Source organism: Ostrinia furnacalis, unplaced genomic scaffold (genome assembly GCF_004193835.3).
Source record: "Ostrinia furnacalis isolate ACB-3 unplaced genomic scaffold, ASM419383v2 OfSCF3339, whole genome shotgun sequence".
Lineage (NCBI taxonomy): Eukaryota > Metazoa > Arthropoda > Insecta > Lepidoptera > Crambidae > Ostrinia > Ostrinia furnacalis.
This window is the reverse complement of record NW_021133578.1, coordinates 106,788-129,981: the sequence shown is the minus strand read 5'-3', so window position 1 is coordinate 129,981 and position 23,194 is coordinate 106,788. Positions and strand designations below refer to the sequence as shown.

At 40.1% G+C, this 23,194-nt stretch overlaps 2 protein-coding genes across 4 annotated transcripts in view; one reads left to right on the top strand and one right to left on the bottom strand.

The window, feature by feature from the left end:
* Positions 1-23,194, bottom strand: part of LOC114357732 (uncharacterized) — a 69,790-nt gene that overhangs the window by 28,623 nt on the left and 17,973 nt on the right. Inside the window, exons 2-5 of the mRNA XM_028311480.1 lie at positions 18,850-19,010; positions 17,570-17,752; positions 9,113-9,211; positions 191-331 (exon numbers count right to left, since the gene is read on the bottom strand). Of these exons, the coding sequence (XP_028167281.1) occupies positions 191-331; positions 9,113-9,211; positions 17,570-17,752; positions 18,850-19,010 (584 nt within the window). The remainder of the gene's footprint in view (positions 1-190; positions 332-9,112; positions 9,212-17,569; positions 17,753-18,849; positions 19,011-23,194) is intronic.
* On the top strand, positions 14,916-20,810 carry LOC114357749 (phosphatidylcholine:ceramide cholinephosphotransferase 2). 3 transcript variants are annotated; one of them, XM_028311515.1, is made up of 2 exons: positions 14,916-15,551; positions 16,196-20,810. In XM_028311515.1, the coding sequence occupies exon 2, from the start codon at positions 16,222-16,224 to the stop codon at positions 17,524-17,526; it is 1,305 nt and encodes a 434-aa protein (XP_028167316.1). In that variant the 5' UTR covers positions 14,916-15,551; positions 16,196-16,221; the 3' UTR covers positions 17,527-20,810. The 3 variants fall into 3 exon arrangements, with proteins under 3 accessions (XP_028167316.1, XP_028167318.1, XP_028167319.1); XM_028311517.1 differs by lacking the exon at positions 14,916-15,551 and adding an exon at positions 15,730-15,974; XM_028311518.1 differs by lacking the exon at positions 14,916-15,551 and adding an exon at positions 15,730-15,978.

Genomic DNA, 23,194 nt, shown 5'->3' with positions numbered 1-23,194 from the left:
GTGATTTTGCCGGCATTTTGTAGCGACAAAACGCTCGGTAAAAATGCCGGGCTCGGCGAAAAAGCCGGATCCGGGATAATGTGAACAGCTTCATACAATGTGTACCGCCGCTAGGCCTTCCGGCGATTTTACCGGACCGGGAGATCTGCCGGTCCGGCATAGTGGGAACCCGGCCTTAGTGGTTACTCACCCTCGAGTCGTAGACGCGGGTGAGCGCGTCGTATCGGATGGAGCCGAGGAAGATCACGGCCTGCGCCGCGCCGCCGCGCCCGCGCGCCACCAGCTCCACGCACACCATCTCGCCGTCGCGCACCACGATGTCGCAGAACACCTGCCGGACACCACGACATCATCACGACTGTCAACAATGTTTTATTACCATACCAATTACACCGTTCATCAGAAGAACGGCCGTAACTGGCTCAGCAGCAGGTGTGAGCACTCGCTTACACACTGACCTGCCGCGGCTGTTAATTTAGAAGTATTTCACTTAACACCAGGGGCGATTGCGGTCAAATACCTGCCTTGTTATGCATAAAAAAGTCATAAAGTTACAAACACGCTCCTCCACGCTTCAAGGTTAGACCAGAGCAGATATCTTCGTTCAAAAATAGTATTCAATAAACGATAACGAATGGGGATATCAGAATCAAAGAGCGCCTGCTAAAAATAAAACCTGATTATGTGAAATTTCGTCACGATTCCAGTTTAATTAATAAAATAATTTAACAATAGTCTCATTATTTTGGTTTTTACCTATGTATTTTTAATGAGTGTTCGGTACTGGTGGAAAATATGATATCTCAAGCAGTTAAAAAAACGTTAACCTATGTTACGAGAATTTGTTGAACGATTATGTGAGCATACAAACACGTAGGTACTTATTACATTTTAACATGGTAATATTGCACGTTACATAAGAAACCACAAGCCTTATTTAAATGCTATAGTTTATCTGATAACGGAATACAATGCCCAAATAAAAGTGTAAGTAAGTAAGTAATTGTATGTCTTTTTGTACGTTGGTATTGAGTTCTATGAATTGCATTCTTACCGTCGAACACACTATGCATCCATCTTACCCAGTTTTAGGTATGGCAATTTATGTTGGTGGCTATTAAGCATGCTGCATCGGTCTCGTAGGGCTCCCCTACGAGACCGATCAGGTCAGCTAATTGTTTATAAAGGGCAGGCCGAAAGAGCCCGCATCCGCCATCTAATATTCACTGAGGGTGCTCGCGCGAGGGCTTCGTTCATTGATTATTTAACAAACCTCGAGCTCTTTTGATATTACGTTTACCTTGCAAATTATGACTACACATTACCTACACTTTACATTTAACTAGTATGTTTATTTTGAAATTACTGTTATTTACCAATTTATTGTTGCGCTGTTTACCTATGTTTCACTTACTTATTATGCAATACATACTTAGGTACTCAACAAAACAACAACTAGCTAGCATTTGCGTCTTGTAACTCGCATCTTGTACTGCTATTTAGGCGCAAGAAATGTATCGAGTAAATCCGACTAGCCACCGCGACAAGAATATGTATAAAATGTATATGTAATATTTAAATTCCTATTCGCAGCGAATCAATCACAATTTGTCCAATGTTTGAAGAAGAATTATTATACCTGAGGAATAAATAAGAATATATACGAACACAACACACATTTACTTAATCCTTCGTTCCGAATGTGCTGTGATATGAGAAATTGTTATCGCTTTATCGAGTAAGATCTAATACGAAACACAATAAGAAAAATCTAGATTGTTAAAAAATATTGTTATTGTAATCGAAGGTTTCATCTTATTTATTTTGCATCAAGAGTAATAATATCATAAAACTTTTGATATCTGAATAAACTACCACGATTAATTTGGATAACTAACAAACAAATATTACTAAGTACTCATAACGCTAATGCTTACAATACATACATACATATTGTCATGCTACAGGTATCAAAGTGTGTGTACCGCGAAGTCACCTCTGCGAAGGCTGTGCCATGCACAAGCGACGCTGTGCACATTTCATTCTAATTTAGTCTCTTGACTACATCAATTAAAGCAAAAGTTGCATTTTATGCATCTGCCATTCTTCTCATTTAAGTGCGTTTAAAATGAAACTCGTAGCATCGTCGTAACCTTAAATGATAGGTTTTCTACTTTCACAATCTTAGATAAATCCAAATATAAATTAAGATCTTATGATGAACAGCAACAATGCATCAGACAGATAGGATACAGGCCAAGATAACTTCCTCGTCGTGGTAAAAAATAAAATATCATTCTACAATAAAATTGCAATCTCCAGAACTCAACCGCAAAGCACAATAACTACGTATGTCACTATTTGTGGTATATTCCAATGAGTTACAATATTTTCCGCATTTTACTGAGTCAGTTTTTTAACTTTACGAGTGTAAATAAATATCTTGTTGGTGTATAATTAACATAACATGAAATTGTTTAGGGTTCAACCCTTTCATTGTCTACCGTAGTAAGGAATGGAACTGCAATAATGGCACTAAACATCATCGATATCTCAACTTTTCGGCGACATCAACACTGAATCGTTTTTGTATATGTAACAGCTTTCTACTTTTAATTTGTATTTTCAGTGCAAGCATATTGCGCCGCTTGAGTTGACACCATGTTTCTTAGCGCCAGCATTACCGTGACGGATTCGATAAACCCCAGTTAAAACTTTCCCCTAGACCATTTAATTGAATAATCGACTGTCGATCAGAAAAGCGGTGCCCTTGCGTCTGGTGATGAATAGCGCATGCAAGGGCCTACATGGCAATAAAGCATGTAATTTAATTTATGCTGTCGATGTCTCATGCTGGAGTCATAATATCTCCTCTAAAAGTTGAAATTTTTAAATGGATAGATAAAACTTTTAGATGCTTGAATTAGCTTTTTCAGCATGTCCGCAAGATAAAGAAGACTGTAAGGACCCCAATACGGTATATTATAAGTTCTAATTAAGCCTTGTTCACCCACTTTCACATCGAAGCCACAATCGAAGCCTAGGAGCAGCTGGCGCGGCGCCAAGCCAAGTCATCCATTGCCCATCGACCACTCAAAGCCACACAAAATGCAATACTGCCAAATATCTCTTGCAAAAAACTTTCCACATACTTATTACTCACTCACGAGCATCAGCATGCCTCATTTATTATTATCCTTAGGTATGCTAATGTGAAAATATGTAAATAAATCGATTTCATTATTTTTCCAAGTAATCAGAAATACTGATACACAAAACATTTAAAATCATTTTACCTATACGTATATTTAAAGAATAATTAATGGTTTATCCAAATAATAAATGCTAGGCTAGCTGTTATTTAATTTTAATAAATTATAAGTACCTACTGCATTATCCAATGTGGTAACGCCATTCAAATATTTGTCAATGTCAAACATGCCTATGATAATTTTATGTTACCTACCTACATTCGTTCATTATCTACATTCGGTACGCAGTACGCATGCTACACTGGTAGCTGGTCCAAAAATGGACACTGGTCCAGTGCTATCATTTTGTAAACATGATTGGTCATAATGAACTGAACACCCTTGTTTTTTTCGTTAATCACTGCTGGCGCGGGCAGGGTGACGCTGCGCACCGACGCGGTCATGACGCTGTGCCCGCGTGACGCCAGCCTGACTCACCACCCCGATTGTAAACATTAGCCGATCTTGCAGTTTACTAACTGCCACTTCACATGAACCGTCTGGATGTTGGACCATTAGTCACCGCAACCATTACCATTAGATAAACAAGTAAATATTAATCAATACAACAGCTAGCAGCGATAAAACCCGCCTTGCTTACTGTGCTAGAATGTAACCTAGATACTAATTCGGTTCTGGCAGTGATCGCCGCGGGTCAATACAGTGGAGCGGAAGAGACCGCTGGAGTGGCTCCAAGCCGCCCCCGCGGCAGGCGGTCCGGCTGCCAGGCCCGCTGCCCCAATTGGACGCTTCAGCAGTTATTTCCCCCAGCATGACTTGCGATTACACACAGACCACCGATGACTTCGATCAGAATTCTGAAAACTCGTTTACCGAGTGTGCCGCTCATTTAGATAGCTCTAACTCGGTTTATTTCAAACTGCCTCAAGCAAGATAAAAGCGATGTGAACGTGTGTTGAAAAATACATGTGGTCAAATTAGTTTTGTTTTCCTTCCGAGTAACAAGCGCTACGAATCTCGTAGTGTTTTGTATTCGGGAAATGCTATGCTACAGTGTTGTTGCTAGGTTGCTACAGATGCTACGGTACAAGTCGAAAGTGTTTTTAAAATACACTTTGTCATTGTCACTGCACGTGTAAATAAATTGGCATAAACCATCAGCAGTCATATACCCAAATAGTATGAGTATGTGATAAATACATAAAAGAGTTTTATACACTTCTGTTCAACTACTTTCCACGACGACCAGTCCCTCTTGAAAATAATAAATAGGACAATGACTTTGCCAATAGACGGTCTTGATGTTTATCTTATCAGCTTATCACATGAAAAGAGATTATGATAACTGGAAACAAGATAATTTTCAATTCCATCTACGAACGTTATCACTGTATGACATTGTGCATATCTTATTCCAACTTCTAACCTCCATCACTTGTGTCTACAGGGTGGAAACGATAAGTGATATCATTCGATTTCGATTATTTCTAAACTAAACAAGATATCGAAAAACTGTTTACTAATCCTGAAAGTACTTCACAAGCTATCCAACGGTACCAATATTAGGTTACAGAATTAACTGGATCTATCCGAAAATTTCATGTTTTCAGCCTCCATACTAAATGTATGCCAGCCAAACAATAACAAAAGTATTTTTTTTAATTAAATAATAAACACTTAAAAGTAAATTTCATTTTTTTTTAATTATTCTTGGAAAACATTGGTTTTAGGCTTTACTTGCTATAATATTAACAAGACATGAGTGCCATGATTCGACTGTGGCTGTACTAAATGTATGGAAGCAGGAAACATTGACTTTTTGAATGGATCCTGTTTATTTTGTAACATTTTATTGGTACCTTTGGATAGAGCTCGTGAAGCACTTTCAGGATCAGTAACCAGTATTTGAATATCTTGTATAGTTTTTAATATTATGTGGTTTTACTAAATGTATGGAAGCTGGAAACATTGAATTTTCGGATAGATCCAGTTTATTTTGTAACCTATTATTGCTACCGTTTGAAAGAGCTTCTAAAGCACTTTCAGAATCAGTAATCAATTTTTCGATATCTTGTATAGTTTAGAAATAATCGAGTGAGATCACTTAACGTTTCCATCCTGTATAGTATTTAGGTTTGTTTTGTAATTCTACTCCGTCTAATTTGGTAGACATCATGTGTAAACGCAAGTCAGAAATTTTGCTTATAGGATTCTCCGGTGGTAGGTACTTGTACAAAAAATTCCTCATGCATAACTTAAAATTTCCGCATTTCATTATAATTTTACAGCCTAGGTTCATAAAATTAATATCGATGATATCTAGCTTAAGAATTACATAGCAGTGAAGTGAGTCTGCGCTGACGCACGCGGGCCACAGCGCCCAGCGGAAACGTGCGGTTAGCGGATCAATGCCTGACGGGACGGTAATGTTACCTCTAAAATAAAAAATAAATTCATAAAATTCATTTATTTTTGCAAATAGGCTTTAAAAAAGCGCTTTTACACGTCCCAATATTAACCCTACCACTGCTTCGGGACAATAAATGGGCCAGTGCTGAGAAGAAGCAGCGCAAGAAACTCAGTCACTATTGTCAGCCTCCTTTTCAAGGTTTTACAGTCTTTAAAATATACAAATTATAGTCATAAGTATTAATGCGAGCTAGGTAGTTAAACATTCCAAACATTTTTATCCTTTATATAATCATCAACTTTATAGTAGCCCTTTTTCATTAAGGTGCTTTTGATATGTGCTTTAAATTTATGAATGGGCAATTCTACAACAGTTTGTGGTAATTTATTGAAAAGTTTAATACATTTCCCCATAAATGAATTACCAATCTTGTGCAGTCTGAAATTTGGAACGGCAAGTTTATTTTTGTTTCTTGTATTGAACTTGTGTAAATCACTCTTTCTAGTAAATTGCTCTATATTTTTGCGAACATATAAAAGGTTTTCATAAATGAACTGTGAAGCTACTGTCAGTATATTAATCTCCTTAAAGAATTCTCTCAAGGAAAATCGGGGTCCAAGGTCTATTAACAAACCTGGTATTTATGGAACAATACTTAACTTCCTACTTGGGTATTTACGAAAATAGGTACACTACAGTCATAGTCTCGATGGTGCACCGCAGCGCTTATCGCAGGCTTTGTTGATCTACACAATGCGACGTTTTATTTATATGCACCCGACTAAATCGGAATGCGCCAAACCAATGCACGCCGTGAAATATTAACACGGACACTAGCGCACAAATCCGACGATAACGGTTTATTGTTATCGGCGCAGCGTTACGTTTTCACAGTAGTTGCAATTAGGAATTCTATTGAGCTGTCTATTATGCTGCAGAAATGAGTCACATTCGAGTGCCGCTGGAGTTGCAACGCGGGTGTCAATGTAAGCTGTCGGTGATTAAGAGACAATTAGTACGCGGGCCGGCCGCGCCGAGGCAGTGCTTGGTAGATCTTGCCGCGCACATTGCCGGCCTCGTGATTATCAGCACAGCATAAATAAACATTTTTGCTCTTCGTAGGGGAACATTCCTGAATTTTGCTAACTCCTTTCTATTTCATCGTTCTTTTACGATCACGCCATTCCTAGGGTTGCTGAAGATTTAAAAAATAAACCTGTAAGTGATTTACCACCCTAAAAATTATTCACGTTATAACAACATATTAAAATATCTTACCAATTAGGTATTCGTATAACGCAAAAAAGTTTTCGGCAAGTATGTGTGAAGCAAGGTCACAAAAACCAGTTGGAGTATTTTAATGATCAATTTAAATAACTCAGTTAGTTAGTAGGACCAATATTATGATGAAATTTGTTAACAAACTAGGTAGGTTCGTTAAAATTCTAATATGCTATAGGTATAAAAAAGCAATAACGTAGATTAGACCTAATGATCCACTTGTCTGTAGTGACAACTATCTATAATATATTTGTAGGGAAAAAAGACTAGCCAGTAGAGGATTGCACCTGGGACGCTGACAACCCTGGGGCGCCGTCGCACGCAGGACGGACTCCCACGGCGATCCAACGCGGTCAAGTACAGGCATTGGACTCGATTCTTAGCTATCTCTTCAACCTAGCTGTAATCGTTTGCGTCGTAATCGTAGCTTTGTCACTGAGGATAATAAGCGACAAGATGTCAGTGTTAAACCTACTGATTGTCAAATACATATTAGGTAATTTAACTTCGACTCCATTTAACTTCTATAACATATTTAAATAAAATAACAATTATTTTTTTGAGATTGGTGCCAATTACTTAAGTCGTCGTATACCTCCGTACCGAACCGTCTTATACCAAATCTCATATTTTGGCCATTTTATGATCTACCTTGCTTTGCTACCAACATATTTCGCCAGTGACATAACCGCGCGGTGACTTGCGGCCACTTCCCAATTGCGCTTAATGGCTTTGATGCCGCGTGGGTGACGCAGCTGGGTCAGCAATAAAACCTAGCGCTATCGGGTTAACGATAACATTGCACTGATTACAAATCAAATCCAGTAGTACCTATAGTAACTGCTCATATCGATAACATTAACATTACCACTACACGTAACTACTGCTCCTAGGCAAAGATAAAAATCGAATATTGGCGATTATGATTAAACGAAATGCGTCCGTATTTTCGTACACGTGAAAATAGTTTTCCATTGTCATCACGATGATGCATCGCCTAATCAACACAAGTTACTTTATTCACTTATATGGATACGATCCACTAAAGCGGAGAAGTTGCATCATTGGATCAAAATACATAGGTATTATTAAAAAATCTCCCTTTCAACCCCCATCTTTAAACATTAACATTTTCACAAGACGGTACCTAGTGGTACGCGTCAATCACACCCAATTCCCGCAACCATACCGTATGAAACCAAATCTTCGCCGCGCTCTCAACGGATCCTGGACCGAACCAAGGGCAAAACAATTAAACGCGTTCTAAAACTATCAGTGTTATTATTGGCGACCAATGGTGCGCGGTTCCCAATTCATTGTCGGGGCGACACCAGCTTGCTTCCCAGGAGCATCACGCTGGACTCTAGTCCAAAGCCGTAAAGAATATTTTGTTTCATCCCAGCAACGCATCGTCTGTGAAACGTTGGGCAGCGATTCGTCACAGAGGCTGGCGTGGACAATCGCAATTTATGCTGTGCTTTGTACCGCACAATTTGTACATCGCTCAATCTAAACGTTCAGTGAGAAGTGCCAAGGACATCCGTCTCGACTTCAACCGCGCGCTTATCTGCAGCGTGTTTACCAGACAACGAGTTATTATTAAACATAAGTACGCCATAATTATTACAGTCGTAAAAGATGAATGTTTATCACTATTTTAGGGATTAAAATACAAGTCTTTTAATAAAACTTAGAATTTCATCCAGTTAAAATTGCGCAACTATCGGGTTTTTCCTTCTAATAAACTGTTACACAACTTCTCTTACCAATTAATTAGTAATTGAAGTATGAACGGTATTATTATATTATTAAATCTAGATATCTAATTATGTAAAGGGAAATAATTGAAGAAGTTTAATTGGATTCTTACATCTTGCTCAATGGACTTAAAATACTAATTCGAGAACCGCGATAATATTCTTAGACCGAAATCAAACAGACGAAAAGTAAAAGTTATTACATTACATGATTACATACATAAAGAAGAGTCACTTTGTCGAATACACCTGACACACCCCCGGTTTCTGAGTAGAGATTTTAAGCTTGAGCGTGCTAATGTTTTACTTAATTATGAAGTTAAACCTGTAAAAATAGGATTATATGTAGTAGAAAATGAGCATGCTCAAACTGAAATACTCAATTAGGAAACCGGGCGATAGTCTATTTAATAGACTATTGAAATATTAAAATAAATTAAATTCCAACTCACCTCGTCAAAATTGTCGACCATGAAGCAGATATGGGGGTAGGTCATCTCCTCGCCCTCGCCCTTGGTGTCCATCTTGCGGCGGCTCGGCGACGCGTACACCTGCGCAGACGCACATATTATTGTCAACCGGGACAGGGGTCGTCACCGTTTTCAAATATGGTGACGCGAGCGGCAATCATAGGTACGAGGTCGCAAACTTGAAATTCGTAGTGAGCACATCGAAATCTATAGAAATACTAATTGAAAATGAAAGGAATGAAAACATTCCCGGTAAAACTACCAAATGACTGGACCATAACACGTTATTAAATTTATTTGCGATTACAAAATTATATGCTCACCCTCGGTGCGCCAGACCGACTCACAACCAGCATTTTTTTTCGATTAGGTAGGTACTTACCAAATTACCAGTATTTTTACCCACATGGATTAAGTTTGTCCCGATAAATAAACAAATGGACTGTAAAATAACCAATTCTCTGAAAGAATTCGATTCAGTCTTATACTATATCCATCATAGGATTATAATTAGTTAATCACATAACTAGCGATTAAGCACGTTATTATGATAACGCATAGTATCATTAATACCCAGAGATAAAGAAGTGATTTTATCGGATAAACAACAGTCGTTTTTATCCCAGAAAAACACGTGGAGATTAGTTTCGGGCAGATAAAACTTCAGCGAACGGTGTCGGCCACTTCTATATCTGCCTAGGTATTCAGAACTGATAAAAAATGACAGACAAGTTTTTGTAATACCCACATGAAAAAAACTAAGTGCACATTCAAGTAACGATTGTTAGAGGCTGAACATTTACAAGCCATCAAAACCAATTTAATCAATTAATGTTAAACAAACCTTAAACTTATTGGTGACCAAATACGGTAATAAAATAATTTGTTTGTTTAAAATAACACTCGCCAATTTAATGGTTCACAACTTTACAAGCCTTTGAAGTCCGTCCCCGAATAGCGCTTCATCGCAGGCGGTGACGTCACTTTCGACGCTCGTAAACATTTTATCGACAATAAGCCGCGCAGTTCACAGCAAAACACGATACAATGATTAATAAGCACATGATCACTAACCCAGTTAGTACACGTTTCGCCGTTTTTTTATACTACTCGTACTACCACTCGTCAGTTAAAGCAGTTAGCATTAGCACTTTAGTTTGGGAGCACCAGGCATGGCACCTCGCGCAAATTGCACACATTAGCTCCCACGCAGTTGGCGGCCGACGATATTCTAATTTGTGGGTACGCCGAACGAAAGCGTCCTTGACTCGCATTGTTTACACGCCGGCCCTGCCAATGCACACAACACTACACACGACTGCAGCCTTTATTGTAGCTAGACCGGTTTCCAACTCTACGATACACAAACAACACTCACATGTCGGGAGCCTATTTTAAAGATTACACGAAATCTAGCATGGAAATATAGACTACTACGAGTAATAACAATATGAATTGAATGAACTGCGTTTATGAAGCTAGTGAATACAACATTAATTGATTTGATTGGATATTTTAGGGAAAAATACATCATAGATGGCCACCATGAGAGACAGCAGATCTCATTGATGATCAAATCTGTATAGATCTACNCCCTTAACTTTCAAATCAAATTAAAAATTCAAGTTCTAATTAGTATGTAGGCTCTTTTCATAGAACTTCTACACTATCATTATCAATACGAGTACTTGTTACTTGTACTTGAGTGGTTTTTTTTTTTTTGCTTGAACGCGCTATTGGCGCTAATCTCATGAACCTGGTGTAATTAAAAAAATGTGTTGGCTAGATAGCCCATTTATCAAGATAGGCTATACATCACCCCTACAGCCAATAGGGCCGGAACAGCAAAGACAAATGTTACAAAAACGGGAAATATTATTCAAAATACATATTTCCACGCGTACCCACGAAGTCGCGAGCACAGCTAGTCCCACAAGCTAAGGTAGCTTGGTCTACCTTTCTTGATCATACAGAAACAGAAATCCAAGATCTGCGTTTCTTAATACTGTTAGGGTTGTTGTTGGTGCATTACATTCCGGAATGCCTCCCTATTGCCGTCCTGAGAATATACCCAAAAGCGTTTCCCACGCTGCGGCGAGCTGCGCCGGAGTCGACAATGCGTAACAAGCACAATCCTATTTTATGGCACAATGTACCAAACGTGAGCGCACAATACTCTACACAAATCACTAAAATCAACGATTATTCACAAGACTATGGAACTAAAGACCATGAAAAATCAGGAAGTAGGTAAAACAGAAGTGTCCTAGGGGTTTAAAATGAAATTGCAGACTTGTCATAAATATTCACGAGTGTTTTATTCCAGTAATTCAGAAACTATTTTTGTAAGCATAATCCTTTTGTTTGAGATTTGAAACATTTACATACTAATAATTGGCGTGGAGTCCGTTTTGTCTCAAGTTTAGATTTGTTTGGAGAAATTGCCAATGTGTTGCCTTTGTATTTATTTTGCCTTTCTTTTTCATAGAAGTTTTTTTTACCTAGTTAGGTCAAGTATCTCTGTATACATATACCTACGACAAAAGTCATTTTATGTGACTATTTAAAATTCACCATATTCCAGCAAACATCAAGCGTAGGTAGGTATTGTACAATATTTATGTTAATTCGTGGAATTGATAAAAACTTCAAATAGTGATGGAAAGACGCAACAAAATTTTGTCACATCTTGGTCGAATGTCGCTTCTGTTGCGATGAATAATTCCTTGTCAGGCGGCAGAAATATGGATAAGGAAGATGGATTCGTCATGTGACACTCATACATAAAGTATGGAACAAAACAAGAGCTTCGTTTCTCGCATTGAAGCTTTTGAAATAGTTTAATTAGGTATCGATAAGTTACTTGCCTATATGATGGCATGCAGAATGGAATAGTGTAAGTCCTAGTTGCACAATGATTGGCCGCGAGGCGGTCACGCGAGGCGCCACGCTTGTACGGGTTCACATGCAACGAACTAAAAGTGGCTAATTGCAGCCGCAAGTATATTTACCATCGTATTAACAATATTATAATATTTGTCACTAACTCTTCTCCAGAATGTTAAATGTTTTCACAGCGCACTTGTTTTCTGTGACGCCTAATCAGTGGCAGCAGCGGAAGCTGTACAGGAGCCTGATGAAACATTAATTAATTGGTATGAGGTCACTGTATAATAAGCTCTTGTGATAATAAATAGTCGTCATAAAATGGAAATAATGTTCATAAATGTGTCGTAGTCGTAGCGAGTTCACATCAGAGCAACTTCTTGAAACGAATTTACTAAGCATTTGTTACCCAACACCGTAAACCGGATTATTAGTTGATTAACTTCATTCCTTCATTTTTTACGATTAATTACAGATTGAGCGAAAGCAGATTTACAAATACAACTGGTTTAGTGGAAAGTACCAGCGAAATACCTAAATACATTCGTGTGCGTGCATGCTCCGATCTAAACAGTCATTGCTTGTGAATTTGTATCAAGTGCAATCATTACGCATCGAATAGCCCCACATAACCCACCAGTTACTTACCCACGGCTGGTGGGTATGCAATTCTATGCATTTTCCTGGCGAAAAAAAAATGAGGGATCAGACATTACTCTCAAATAATTCCTTGAACCAGGTAATGGACAGGTGGGAGCGGAATTTAGAACAAAAGGCGCCAGTGAACGAAATTGACATGAATAGGCTTGAGTGAGTTGTAGCTTCACACTTTTTAGGTCAATTTGTGTTCCCTGTTAAACGACTAACCTTTCAAAACTGGGCCTAAATCAAGCTAGATACGGACAAAACGTGACCCAGTCCTAAATGATTTTTTATAATTTCAATACAATGGCCACCTGACCCAATATCGGAGCTGAGCGGCTGTCAACAAAAAGATATCGAGGGCTGGGGAGCAGCTGTTCGTGTTGTTTTGAACTTAATCGGGTTGACTTTAGGGTTTCAATTGGGCTAGGTGTTTGGCTTCGATTCGCGAAGGAGAGCGGTAACTTAGCGGCGTAAACAGAGTGGGCCAGCTGCGAAGGGCTATACTGTTACGGCAAAAGGCGGTTGGGTTATTACTTGTGGCATTACACAATTACTTTATTAACTAACTTAACCAGCGCCTGTGCGATTGGACTACAAAAATCATCCCTAGAAATATTTTCGAAGTTTTTTGATCAATAACCAGAAAGCTTTAATGTCTGTTTTGGTCGTAAAAAACATTACCCTCCTTCTTGTGCAGTCGGTTAATAACGAGCATTGGACATCGTTATTTATCACCTTAAAAACCATGTTTTTTCTTGATCCCATAAGATTGCAAGAATCCGCCCATGTCCGGTCTTTGTAACTACATAAAGGTATGATTAATTAATGTTATTGCCATGCCATTAGTATTATTAATGTTGGAATATTTCTTTTAAAGAAACATCAGCGTACTTGTCATTGAATCGATACCTACCTACCTACATAAATCGTTTATATTCTGACTCGCATGGTAACTGAGGAATTATAGTGCGTACATAGTTACGATTCCTGCTGACTCATACACTGATTCAGTCATAATTTTAATATAGCTTCTGGAGCACTTGGGAAGCCCGGTGTGCAGTGAGCGTAGAGGTGGTGAGTTAGGTTTATAAGAAACTAGCGACCCGTCTCTGCTTCGCACAGGTATAATTTAAAAAACCTCCCTCTTGAATCACTGTCAGATCTAAGCATACATAGGAACAGACAGACAGGAAAGCGACTTTGTTTTATAGTATGTAGTGATAGTGATCCAGGGCCGAATCCCTGGTTGGCAACAACCCCTATCGAGATATGGGTCGATGCGCAAATGTCGACAAGCAGAGTTCTCTACATCTATGTGTAATATCGTACCTACACACGAACATACTCATTTGTAATTTTAATTCAGTGTAAATGTAATTGCTATTAGTAATATTTATCATTTAACAAAATAATTCTCAAACAATTATAATTATAAAAATGGAACTAGGTAATTAATTTCGTGGCGCGTTGATGTCTTCTGAAGGGGGATTATACAATTAGGATTTGTACAATGACCTAGAAAAAAAATACTCTGTAGTTGACCCTATCTTATACTTAAGGAAAGTTTCACAAGCTAGTGTAATTCTGATGATAAAACTGTCTGTCTGTCTAGAATTTAGATTCTAAATTCTAGACTAGAGTATGAAGTTGTCGATATTTATTAGGTCTTATGAAGTAAACACAGCCCGGCAGCAGAAAGTAAAGTTGATGATAATGTTTATAACCCATTTGCATGGCTCTTTGTACTTCAACAGTATTTATGATGGGCAGTAAAAATATACAATCCGTATATTTTACAGTAATTGCCCCGTTCTTTAATTTAACATACATACACTGATATTTTACTTAAACAGCCTTAATAGCATAAATTCCCTCGAATTCAATTTGAATGATTATACAATCAGTTAAGCCCACGTATTCCACAATGTCAATCCGTGGATCATTCTTCGGAAGAGTCGTTATAGTGATACAACCGGTTTGTGTGATGGTGTCGGCAGTGCGTGTGTACCGGCGAGGACGCGCGTCATCACCCATTAACATAAAGTTCCGCTTCAAAATACTAAGTTTGTCCCTTACTTGTTTAAGATGTGATTATAATTATCTCACGGCGTAGTTGTCTAATCATATTCTAAACTTGCCACCCCTGAATCTGAACCAGTCTTGTACACGGTGCGGAAACCGGCTCGCAGACTACGAACTACGAACAACAAGCGCACGCACGCCAAACTAATTTCCTTTCTATTGCCTTTCATCGCCCCGCACCTGCAAACGACGCGAGATATGATAAAAATACGATAGCTTTGTTATGCATCGTCCTGTTTGTATCATTTACGAGCGGTGCATTAACCTCGGGACGTTTAGCCGTCGATATAAGCTCGGAGATGTGGATGAGGACGCGGGGCGATGGCGGAGCGCTCGGTGCGGCTGCACCGACGCCGGGCGCGCGGGGGCCGTCTGCGTGACGTCACGCGCGTAATTATTCCATTGAGCCGAGTGCGCGCGACCGCGCCCGACGGAGCCCGAGCGCGCCGCGCGCCGCCGCGCCGACCGAAGCCAACCAGTGTTACATCTTTTCTAGTACGCGGCCGACAGCTTGCGAGCGCGCTCACAGCTACCCGCTCCGAAAAACATTTTTTATCGCGATCGAAAGCGCCGTCCGAAGTACGAGCCCGCCGCCGTGAAGCCCGTGAAGCTCACCCGCGAACGCCCCTTTCTACGATCCCGTTACCGTGCTGTGCAGTGTGTGTGATCGTTTTCCATTTCGACCTCGTTTATGTGAGTGTGATTTTGCTGGACGCGGGGCTCCGGCTTTCTAACGGGCGCATAGGACGAGCGGCCGAATCGATGAGCGCCCGCGTTCAGCCACAATGACAGCTCGCCCATTGATCGGGTGAGTGGGGAGCGTGTGATGTTCCCGTATGTATACGTTCGTAAATAAAACTAGCGTGCACCGACACGTTCGCGGGGCGAGTGCCATAGGAGAAATCGACAATGTATACTATGACGGACAATGCATACTAGTTAGGCAGGCGCGGGGCGCGGGCCCCGGCAGCGCTGGCCGCGCGCCGCGGAGGCGCCGACATTAGCGGCTGATTATCATCGGGCCGGCTGTCGCCTCCCAGTCGCGCAATCGTAGCCCTCGGTCTTTGAACCGTATCTCCGCAGCTATTGATACCGCACGTTGTTTGTACACAAACTGAAAATTCTAGAATAGGTGGGAGACGCAGTTATCGCTGCGCGAAACCGGATTGTGACACAAAGCAACAGAGACTAAACATGACTAAGTGCTCCGTATAACTAGGTTATAAACTCCGCAAGTAATACGATATTTTGAGCGTACACGATAATTTCATAATTCTGTGCTTTCAGTCGCGACGATAAATTAATTTGTATGAAGAAACATTAGGTTTACGTAAGATGGAGAGTTGAATTTTAAGCGTGTTACAGACGAGACCGATAAAAAACATGTCCGTGTGAACCAGTCCATTAGCGTTAGTGAATACATTTGTAACATTTTTCTTTCTCACGTTCCAGGCTCAATTCATCCGAATGGTGATTGGATGACGATCTCCGCCCGCTCCCCCAGCAAGGAGCCGTCGCCACCGAAGCAGATCAACTTCGCGGAGCCCCTCGTCGAGTCGGTGCGCGTGTACCTGGCCAATGAGCTGCCGCCCAAGCAGCTAACGCTCGTACCGGCCGCGCCCGCGCCCGCCGCCGCGCCCGCGCCCGCCTGCGATGTGGACATAGCCTCGCACACCGCGCGCGAGGACATCAAGGGCATCAACTTCGAGCGGCTGAAGCGGAATGACCTAAACAACAACGCGTCGCGGCAGCAGCAGCGCCCCGCCGAGATGCCGAGCCAGGCCGAGCTCATGCAGCGGCAGCCGCTGCTGGCGCGCGCCGCCAAGAAGGACGCGCCGCCGCCCGACGAGTCCGACCCCGACCAGGAGCACTCGCCGCAGCGCGCGCTGGCCGGCGACTTCGTCGTCGAGATCCCGCCCGGCGCCGTGCGCGAGGAGCGCTACCCCAAGGAGATCTGGAAGACCATCGTCTCCTTCTTCTTCCTGTTCACGTGCGTGTGCGTCAACATGATGTCGCTGTCGCTCGTGCACGAGCGCCTGCCCGACCGGAACACGACGCAGCCGCTCAACGACATCATCCTGGACAACATCGAGGCGAAGGACTGGGGCCTCGCCGTGTCCGAGTACCTGATCATGATCTCGACGACCGTGGCCATGCTGGTGGTCGTGTTCCACAAGCACCGCTTCATCGTGGCGCGCCGCCTGTTCCTCATCATCGGCCTGCTGTACCTGTACCGCTCGGTCACCATGTTCGTGACCGTCATGCCGGTGTCCAGCAAGACGTACTACTGCAGCCCGAAGAGCAACAACACCACGCCGCTGCTGGTGATCAAGAGGATGTTCTACTTGATATCCGGCTTCGGGCTGTCGATCAACGGGAAGCACACGTACTGCGGGGACTACATATACTCGGGGCACACGATGGTGCTGGTGCTGAGCTACCTGATCGTGGCGGAGTACTCGCCGCGCAAGCTGTGGCCCGTGCACTGGGCCATGTGGGGCTCGGCGCTGCTGGGCGTGGGCTTCGTGCTGCTGGCGCACGGCCACTACACGGTGGACGTGGTGATCGCGTACTACGTGACCACGCGGCTGTTCTGGACGTTCCACTCGCTGCTGGTGACGCCGCACCGCGCCGGCTCGGGCTACAACGTGTACATGGTCCAGCGCGAGTGGTGGTACTGGCTGTTCGCGTACCTGGAGCGCAACGTGCGCGGGCCGGTGCCGCGGCGCTACGACTGGCCGCTGCCGTGGCCGCGCACCAAGCTGTTCAGCCGGCTCAGCTAGTGACGCGCGCGCGCGCCGGCGCCGGAGCGCGTGTGACGCTCACCTTCTGCGAGTGCCGCTTGAGCACCTGCAGCTCCTTGGGGCTGGTGCGCGTGCAGATGGCCAGCGTGAGCGTGTACTCGAACTGGTGCACGACGAGGTTGAGGTACACCGTCTCCTCCCAGTCCACCTCGGGGTCGCCGATGGGCAGCTTCTTCGAGTCCTTGCGGAACACGTCCACGTCCGTCTGCAACAAGGCGCCGGTCACCGACTGTGATAGCTCGACGAGCGAGTGAGCGACTCGATGCGAACGCTTCTACATTCTGATGAAGTCTATGCTTTTATTGTTGAATAGAACTGTAAGGTTTCGTTTCGTTTAACAGAGAACAATAATCGATCAATTACTGTCAGCTGTTGATAGAATTTTTGTTTTTGTAAATTGTATATTTTATAAGTGGTTATTGAACAATGGATTTCGAGTCTAAGAACATACTATTTATTAGCAAATATACTGTGATTAGTTTGTATGCGGACTCGACGAGCGCACTAGTACATAGTTGTTGTCGTACCAGCCTATTGTAAGAAATCGTATTTTTATATTGTTTAAAATAAAGTACATACTGTTGTTAATGCAAACTTTTTGTATTACCAAAGATTTGTCAAAATAGATTTTCGTAACACTCATCCAAATGGTGCTAAACTAGACATTAAATGAAAATTCATTCACTAAAATTAAGTACTTACGCACCTGCGGTAAATGCATTCCTAGAGTCACAACGAGTGTATAGGTTCGGGAACTTTTAGAAACGAGGAAATGCACAAATTCAATAAATCAATCAGACAGGAAAGCGGCTGCACGCCGATGACTTAATAACGCATAACATAGCACACACGAATATAAATAACATACGGCCAAGTACTGGAGTAATACATTTTCCTAGTCTTTAAACTGATATAATATTAACGATAACTTCGAATATATTTGTAATTGTAATGTACCTAATTAAAACTGAGATTTTTCTAAACATATTTTCAAGAAACTAATTTAACAGTCTAAATTAATAGTAGGTATAGGTATGATAATACTATTACCTACTAGTAATAATCCCGAAGCTCTACTATCGCAAAAAATATTATATCAAATAGTACATTATGAGAAAAAGATAAAGACGTATTTATCTTGATCGATATTTATTGCATTGACGTGTCTCGATAACTGTATCTTAATTCCTAGATAGGTAGTACCAAAAACTTGAATATAATGTAATGAAAATATGATGTCATGACAAGACAAATAATATCTCTCGTTGTATAAATAAGCAGTGTGCAGCGTGCATCGCTCACCTCGTACTTGGGCAGGTAGCGCGAGGAGCCCTTGACGTGGCGCTTGCGCACGAAGAACAGCAGGTCGTCGCAGTCGATGGCCTGCTCCTCCTGGAACAGGAAGTGCCGCACGAACAGGTCGGTCCAGTACGTCGTCCCCTGCAGCACCACGAACCCACTCTCTGAAACACGTTTATCGTCAGCTCCTGCGTGACAATTCCACTAATCTACTAAGAATCGATCGTTACAAATTTCATTATACTGCATACATACTCCCAAATTATGCTCGACTTAATATATTTGTGTAAATGTTACTTGGTAAAGATTTCATTAGTTTATATCTTAATTATGAAATGTAAACTACTAAGTGCCTTTATAATGAGTGACACGAAGGGACTTGCGTTGGATGAGCTGCCGGTGGGATGCTTGTTGCTACAAATTGTTATCAAATTGTCTATTTATTCGTGCATAATATAATATAGCCATTTTCTTCATTATTTTATTTTGTGTATATGTATGTATATAAATTCGTGAACAAAAATTACTTATTTGAAAATGAATTCTTAGATAACGCAATATTTACACACACTATTATTATCTAATGAGTTCATTTTTAATAAAAACAAATTAATTTTAATATAATTTAGTATTAAATAATTTAATATACTTTTAAATACCTAGTTTAAAACTGTGTTTTGAATAATACTGAATGAAATATGGATGTTGGAATTTGCACATTGTTGATAGATAAACATGAATCCGATGCGCAAAATGGTTTTATGTCTTCTGCTGCTTCACAATGCAACCGTATGTGAATCTGAATCTCAAGGTTACTACCAGCTGTAAATTGGCTTATTTGTGTACATGCCTGTCTTATCTCTATAGACCGTTGCCTAATACTTATACAATAGTATTTTATTTTTATTTAAGTTATTTAAACATTTTACTGTGAGGCCTCTGACTCAGCATACATTATAATACCATGGTTCATCACTAACTAAATTGCATCTAAAGCATAGTCCTTCTCCTGAATGTGTCGTAAATCATGTATTTTCTATGTATAGGACTTTTATATTTCATAGAAGCATTTATAATTTTGATATACTCAAGACTCCACTAGGCTTCCAGTAGCCATTTTTTCTTAATCTAAGGTGGTGATCGGTAATTTGTAAAAAAAAACTGCATTATTTTAATAATTTGTCATGAAACTATGACTGCCGGTCTGAGATCGGAACTACATGTACTTACAATAGTTCCAAAGAAGTCATAATGTAATTAACGAATTGTGCTAATTGCCAAAAAGATATCACAACGTCACATGCCTGTGACATTTTTCGACATAATAACAAATGGAAATCAGCAGAAGGCTGTTTTAAGTCTACCCATTTAGAACTAGCTACCATGTAGGTACTGGCTAACATATAAATTCTATAAAACCTTTTAATCAATTTTATCGAATAAATTAAGAATAATTTTCAATAATATATTCTGTGGTTTACATGTGTAGCCATTTATTGATGAGTAGACTTAAAATTAAAAATACATTATAGAAATAATGTTATTATTGCTCAAATGCTAAACTGAACTGTAAAACAACAAAAAACTTACAAAATACATGTGAAATTAGTGAAATGGTCACAGTGCCACCTTTTTATTGGTATGGTAAATGCAAGTATTTTAAGTTTTATACAATGGAATTGAACTGAAGCATAATAAATAATAATAATCGTATAAACCTTAGTTGACCTTCAGTAGAATCGTGATGTTTCTGCAAGCTTTACTAAGGAGTTTTAATATAAAGATGTTCGGTTAGAGGCGCGTGATAACTGTGCGAGGCTCCAAGAGTTCAAATAAGTTATATTTGTGTTACATTCCTATTTCGTGCATGTCCCGGTCCCCAGCCCGGCCTATGCGGACACGCAACTAACTTGTTTAAACCAATGCTGTTGTAAATTAAACGTTAATAAATGTGTTTTTAATAATTGCTGTTTCTCATTGCATTCTATCGAATAGAAATGATAAATATTTTATCCTTGAAATCAGTCAGCATGACTGGTTGCCTGATACTAACTTTTCAAGATTGCCAATTAAGTTTTGAACAATATAATAGTTTAAAAAATTAAGGTGAGTATTAGTTCCTTTAGTCTGTAATAGGTAAAATAGAATGATTATTCTATTAGAGAGATTTGTCTCTTTATTTATTTAGTCCAATGCTTGGTTATGGCAAATGTTTAAGTTTTTAGAATATTAGAAATTTAGATATAATAAAAATTACTAATAATCCCGCTAACCCCTCGTGGTACGCTAAATAGCGGCGACGGGAATCGAACCTGCGTTCCTCGGATCACGAGGCGGCCAAGACCGCTATCGTCGCTTAGATTATAGAATTATATGTAGTTTATAGACGCTAGATAGTCAATATTATCATATTATTTTCACTAGGATAGTTCTTATGGGATTGACATTCAATTACTTATTTGTATTAAATAATAGCTTTCCGCCCGCGGCTTCGCCCGCGTGGAATTTTGTCTGTCACAGAAAAACTTTATCGCGCGCGTCCCTGTTTCAAAAACCGGGATAAAAACTATCCTATGTTCTTTCCCGGGACTCAAACTATCTCTATGCCAAATTTCATCAAAATCGGCTGCGAAGTTTAAGCGGGAAAGCGTAACAGACAGACAGACAGAGTTACTTTCGCATTTATAATATTAGTTGGGATGTTTGTTTTTTATGTTATAGAAGTCATTTATTTTCTTCAAAGAGGCTTATTATAAAAGAGCTTTTAGACGTTCCAATATTAAACCTCGGGACAATAAATGGCCTAATGCTGAGAAGAAGCAGCGCAAGAAACTCAGTCACTTTTGCAGGGTTCGAGGATATATATCAAGGGATATATATCAAGATATATATCGGATATATATCCGATATATATCAAGCCGGTTTTGATGATATATATCAACTTTTAAAATTTGTTACTGTATTTGTACTTTTTGACATAAGATTTTTATTTTTTTAGTTGATTTTGCCGTATTTCAAAGATATTTTATGTTTTTGCTTTGTTTGTCTGATTTTAAGTTTTAAAAACATTAAAAACATGTTTATGTAACACATATGCAATAGTATTCATGAATAATACAATAAAATAATATTATGTCTTTCATACAAAATTGATATATATCAAAGTTGATATATATCGGATATATATCATAAATATCCGATATTTTGATATTTATAATAAATATCGGATATTTTCGAACCCTGCACTTTTGTCAGCCGCTTTTTTAAAGTTTTCGGTACAATACAGTATATCTACTCGTATAATTAATTATAAATATTGATTTACCACCACATTCTTGTAAAAATAATAAGAATTGATCATAAATTATATGCTTTCGACTCGCTTACTCTCAAGTTGGTCAAAACCATCCTTTGATAATGACGCCACATAATTTGCGATCTGAACCAATTGAGATTACGCCCAAGCGACGTCCTGTTAACTAGACTTACAGTTATGGCACTGGACTATACAGATAATGAACAACATAGAAATGTAGACCTATCTTGGATTGACCAGTCTTCAAAAGCAGCGCTTGACATGACGAGTGAACCAGATATCGCTTCCTTAACTATGTTGTAGGGAATGTAGGTACGACCCGCCTCACATAACGCCACACAACTGGCTTTTGGCTGATCAACATACAATTTTATTAATAAGAAGGTATGAGAAATAGGTACGTAGAAATAGGTGGGTAGCTAATTAATATTATCCCAACTAATATTATAAATGCGAAAGTAACTCTGTCTGTCTGTCTGTCTGTCTGTCTGTCTGTCTGTCTGTCTGTCTGTCTGTTACGCTTTCCCGCTTAAACCTCGCAACCGATTTTGATGAAATTTGGCATAGAGATAGTTTGAGTCCCGGGAAAGAACATAGGATAGTTTTTATCCCGGTTTTTGAAACAGGGACGCGCGCGATAAAGTTTTTCTGTGACAGACAAAATTCCACGCGGGCGAAGCCGCGGGCGGAAAGCTAGTTTGTAATAAAACATCGCTGTACTAGCTGATTGCACCTGTAAGTTCGCAATTAGTAAGGTCAATGACCGTCAGGGTAATGAACCACACGCACTAGTCCCAACCCAAGTAACCCAACCCAACTTTAGTGGTAGTAATCTAGTAGTTATTAATGCCTTTTGGATACTTTCGGTCTCATTGGACAAAAACCTATCCTAATTAATACAATGTGTTTCGATCGAGTCTTATGATATAATTAAATCCGATACTTCACTCACGTTCTTTGTTAAAGTATACATAAAGAAGGTCATTTTGTGTATGTGGAGACATAAATAAATCGAATTTTAAAATGGTTCGC

What these genes read in the sequence shown, in the direction of transcription:
- LOC114357749 (XM_028311515.1), top strand. Translation starts at nt 16,222, where the DNA reads ATGACGATCTCCGCCCGCTCCCCCAGCAAGGAGCCGTCGCCACCGAAG.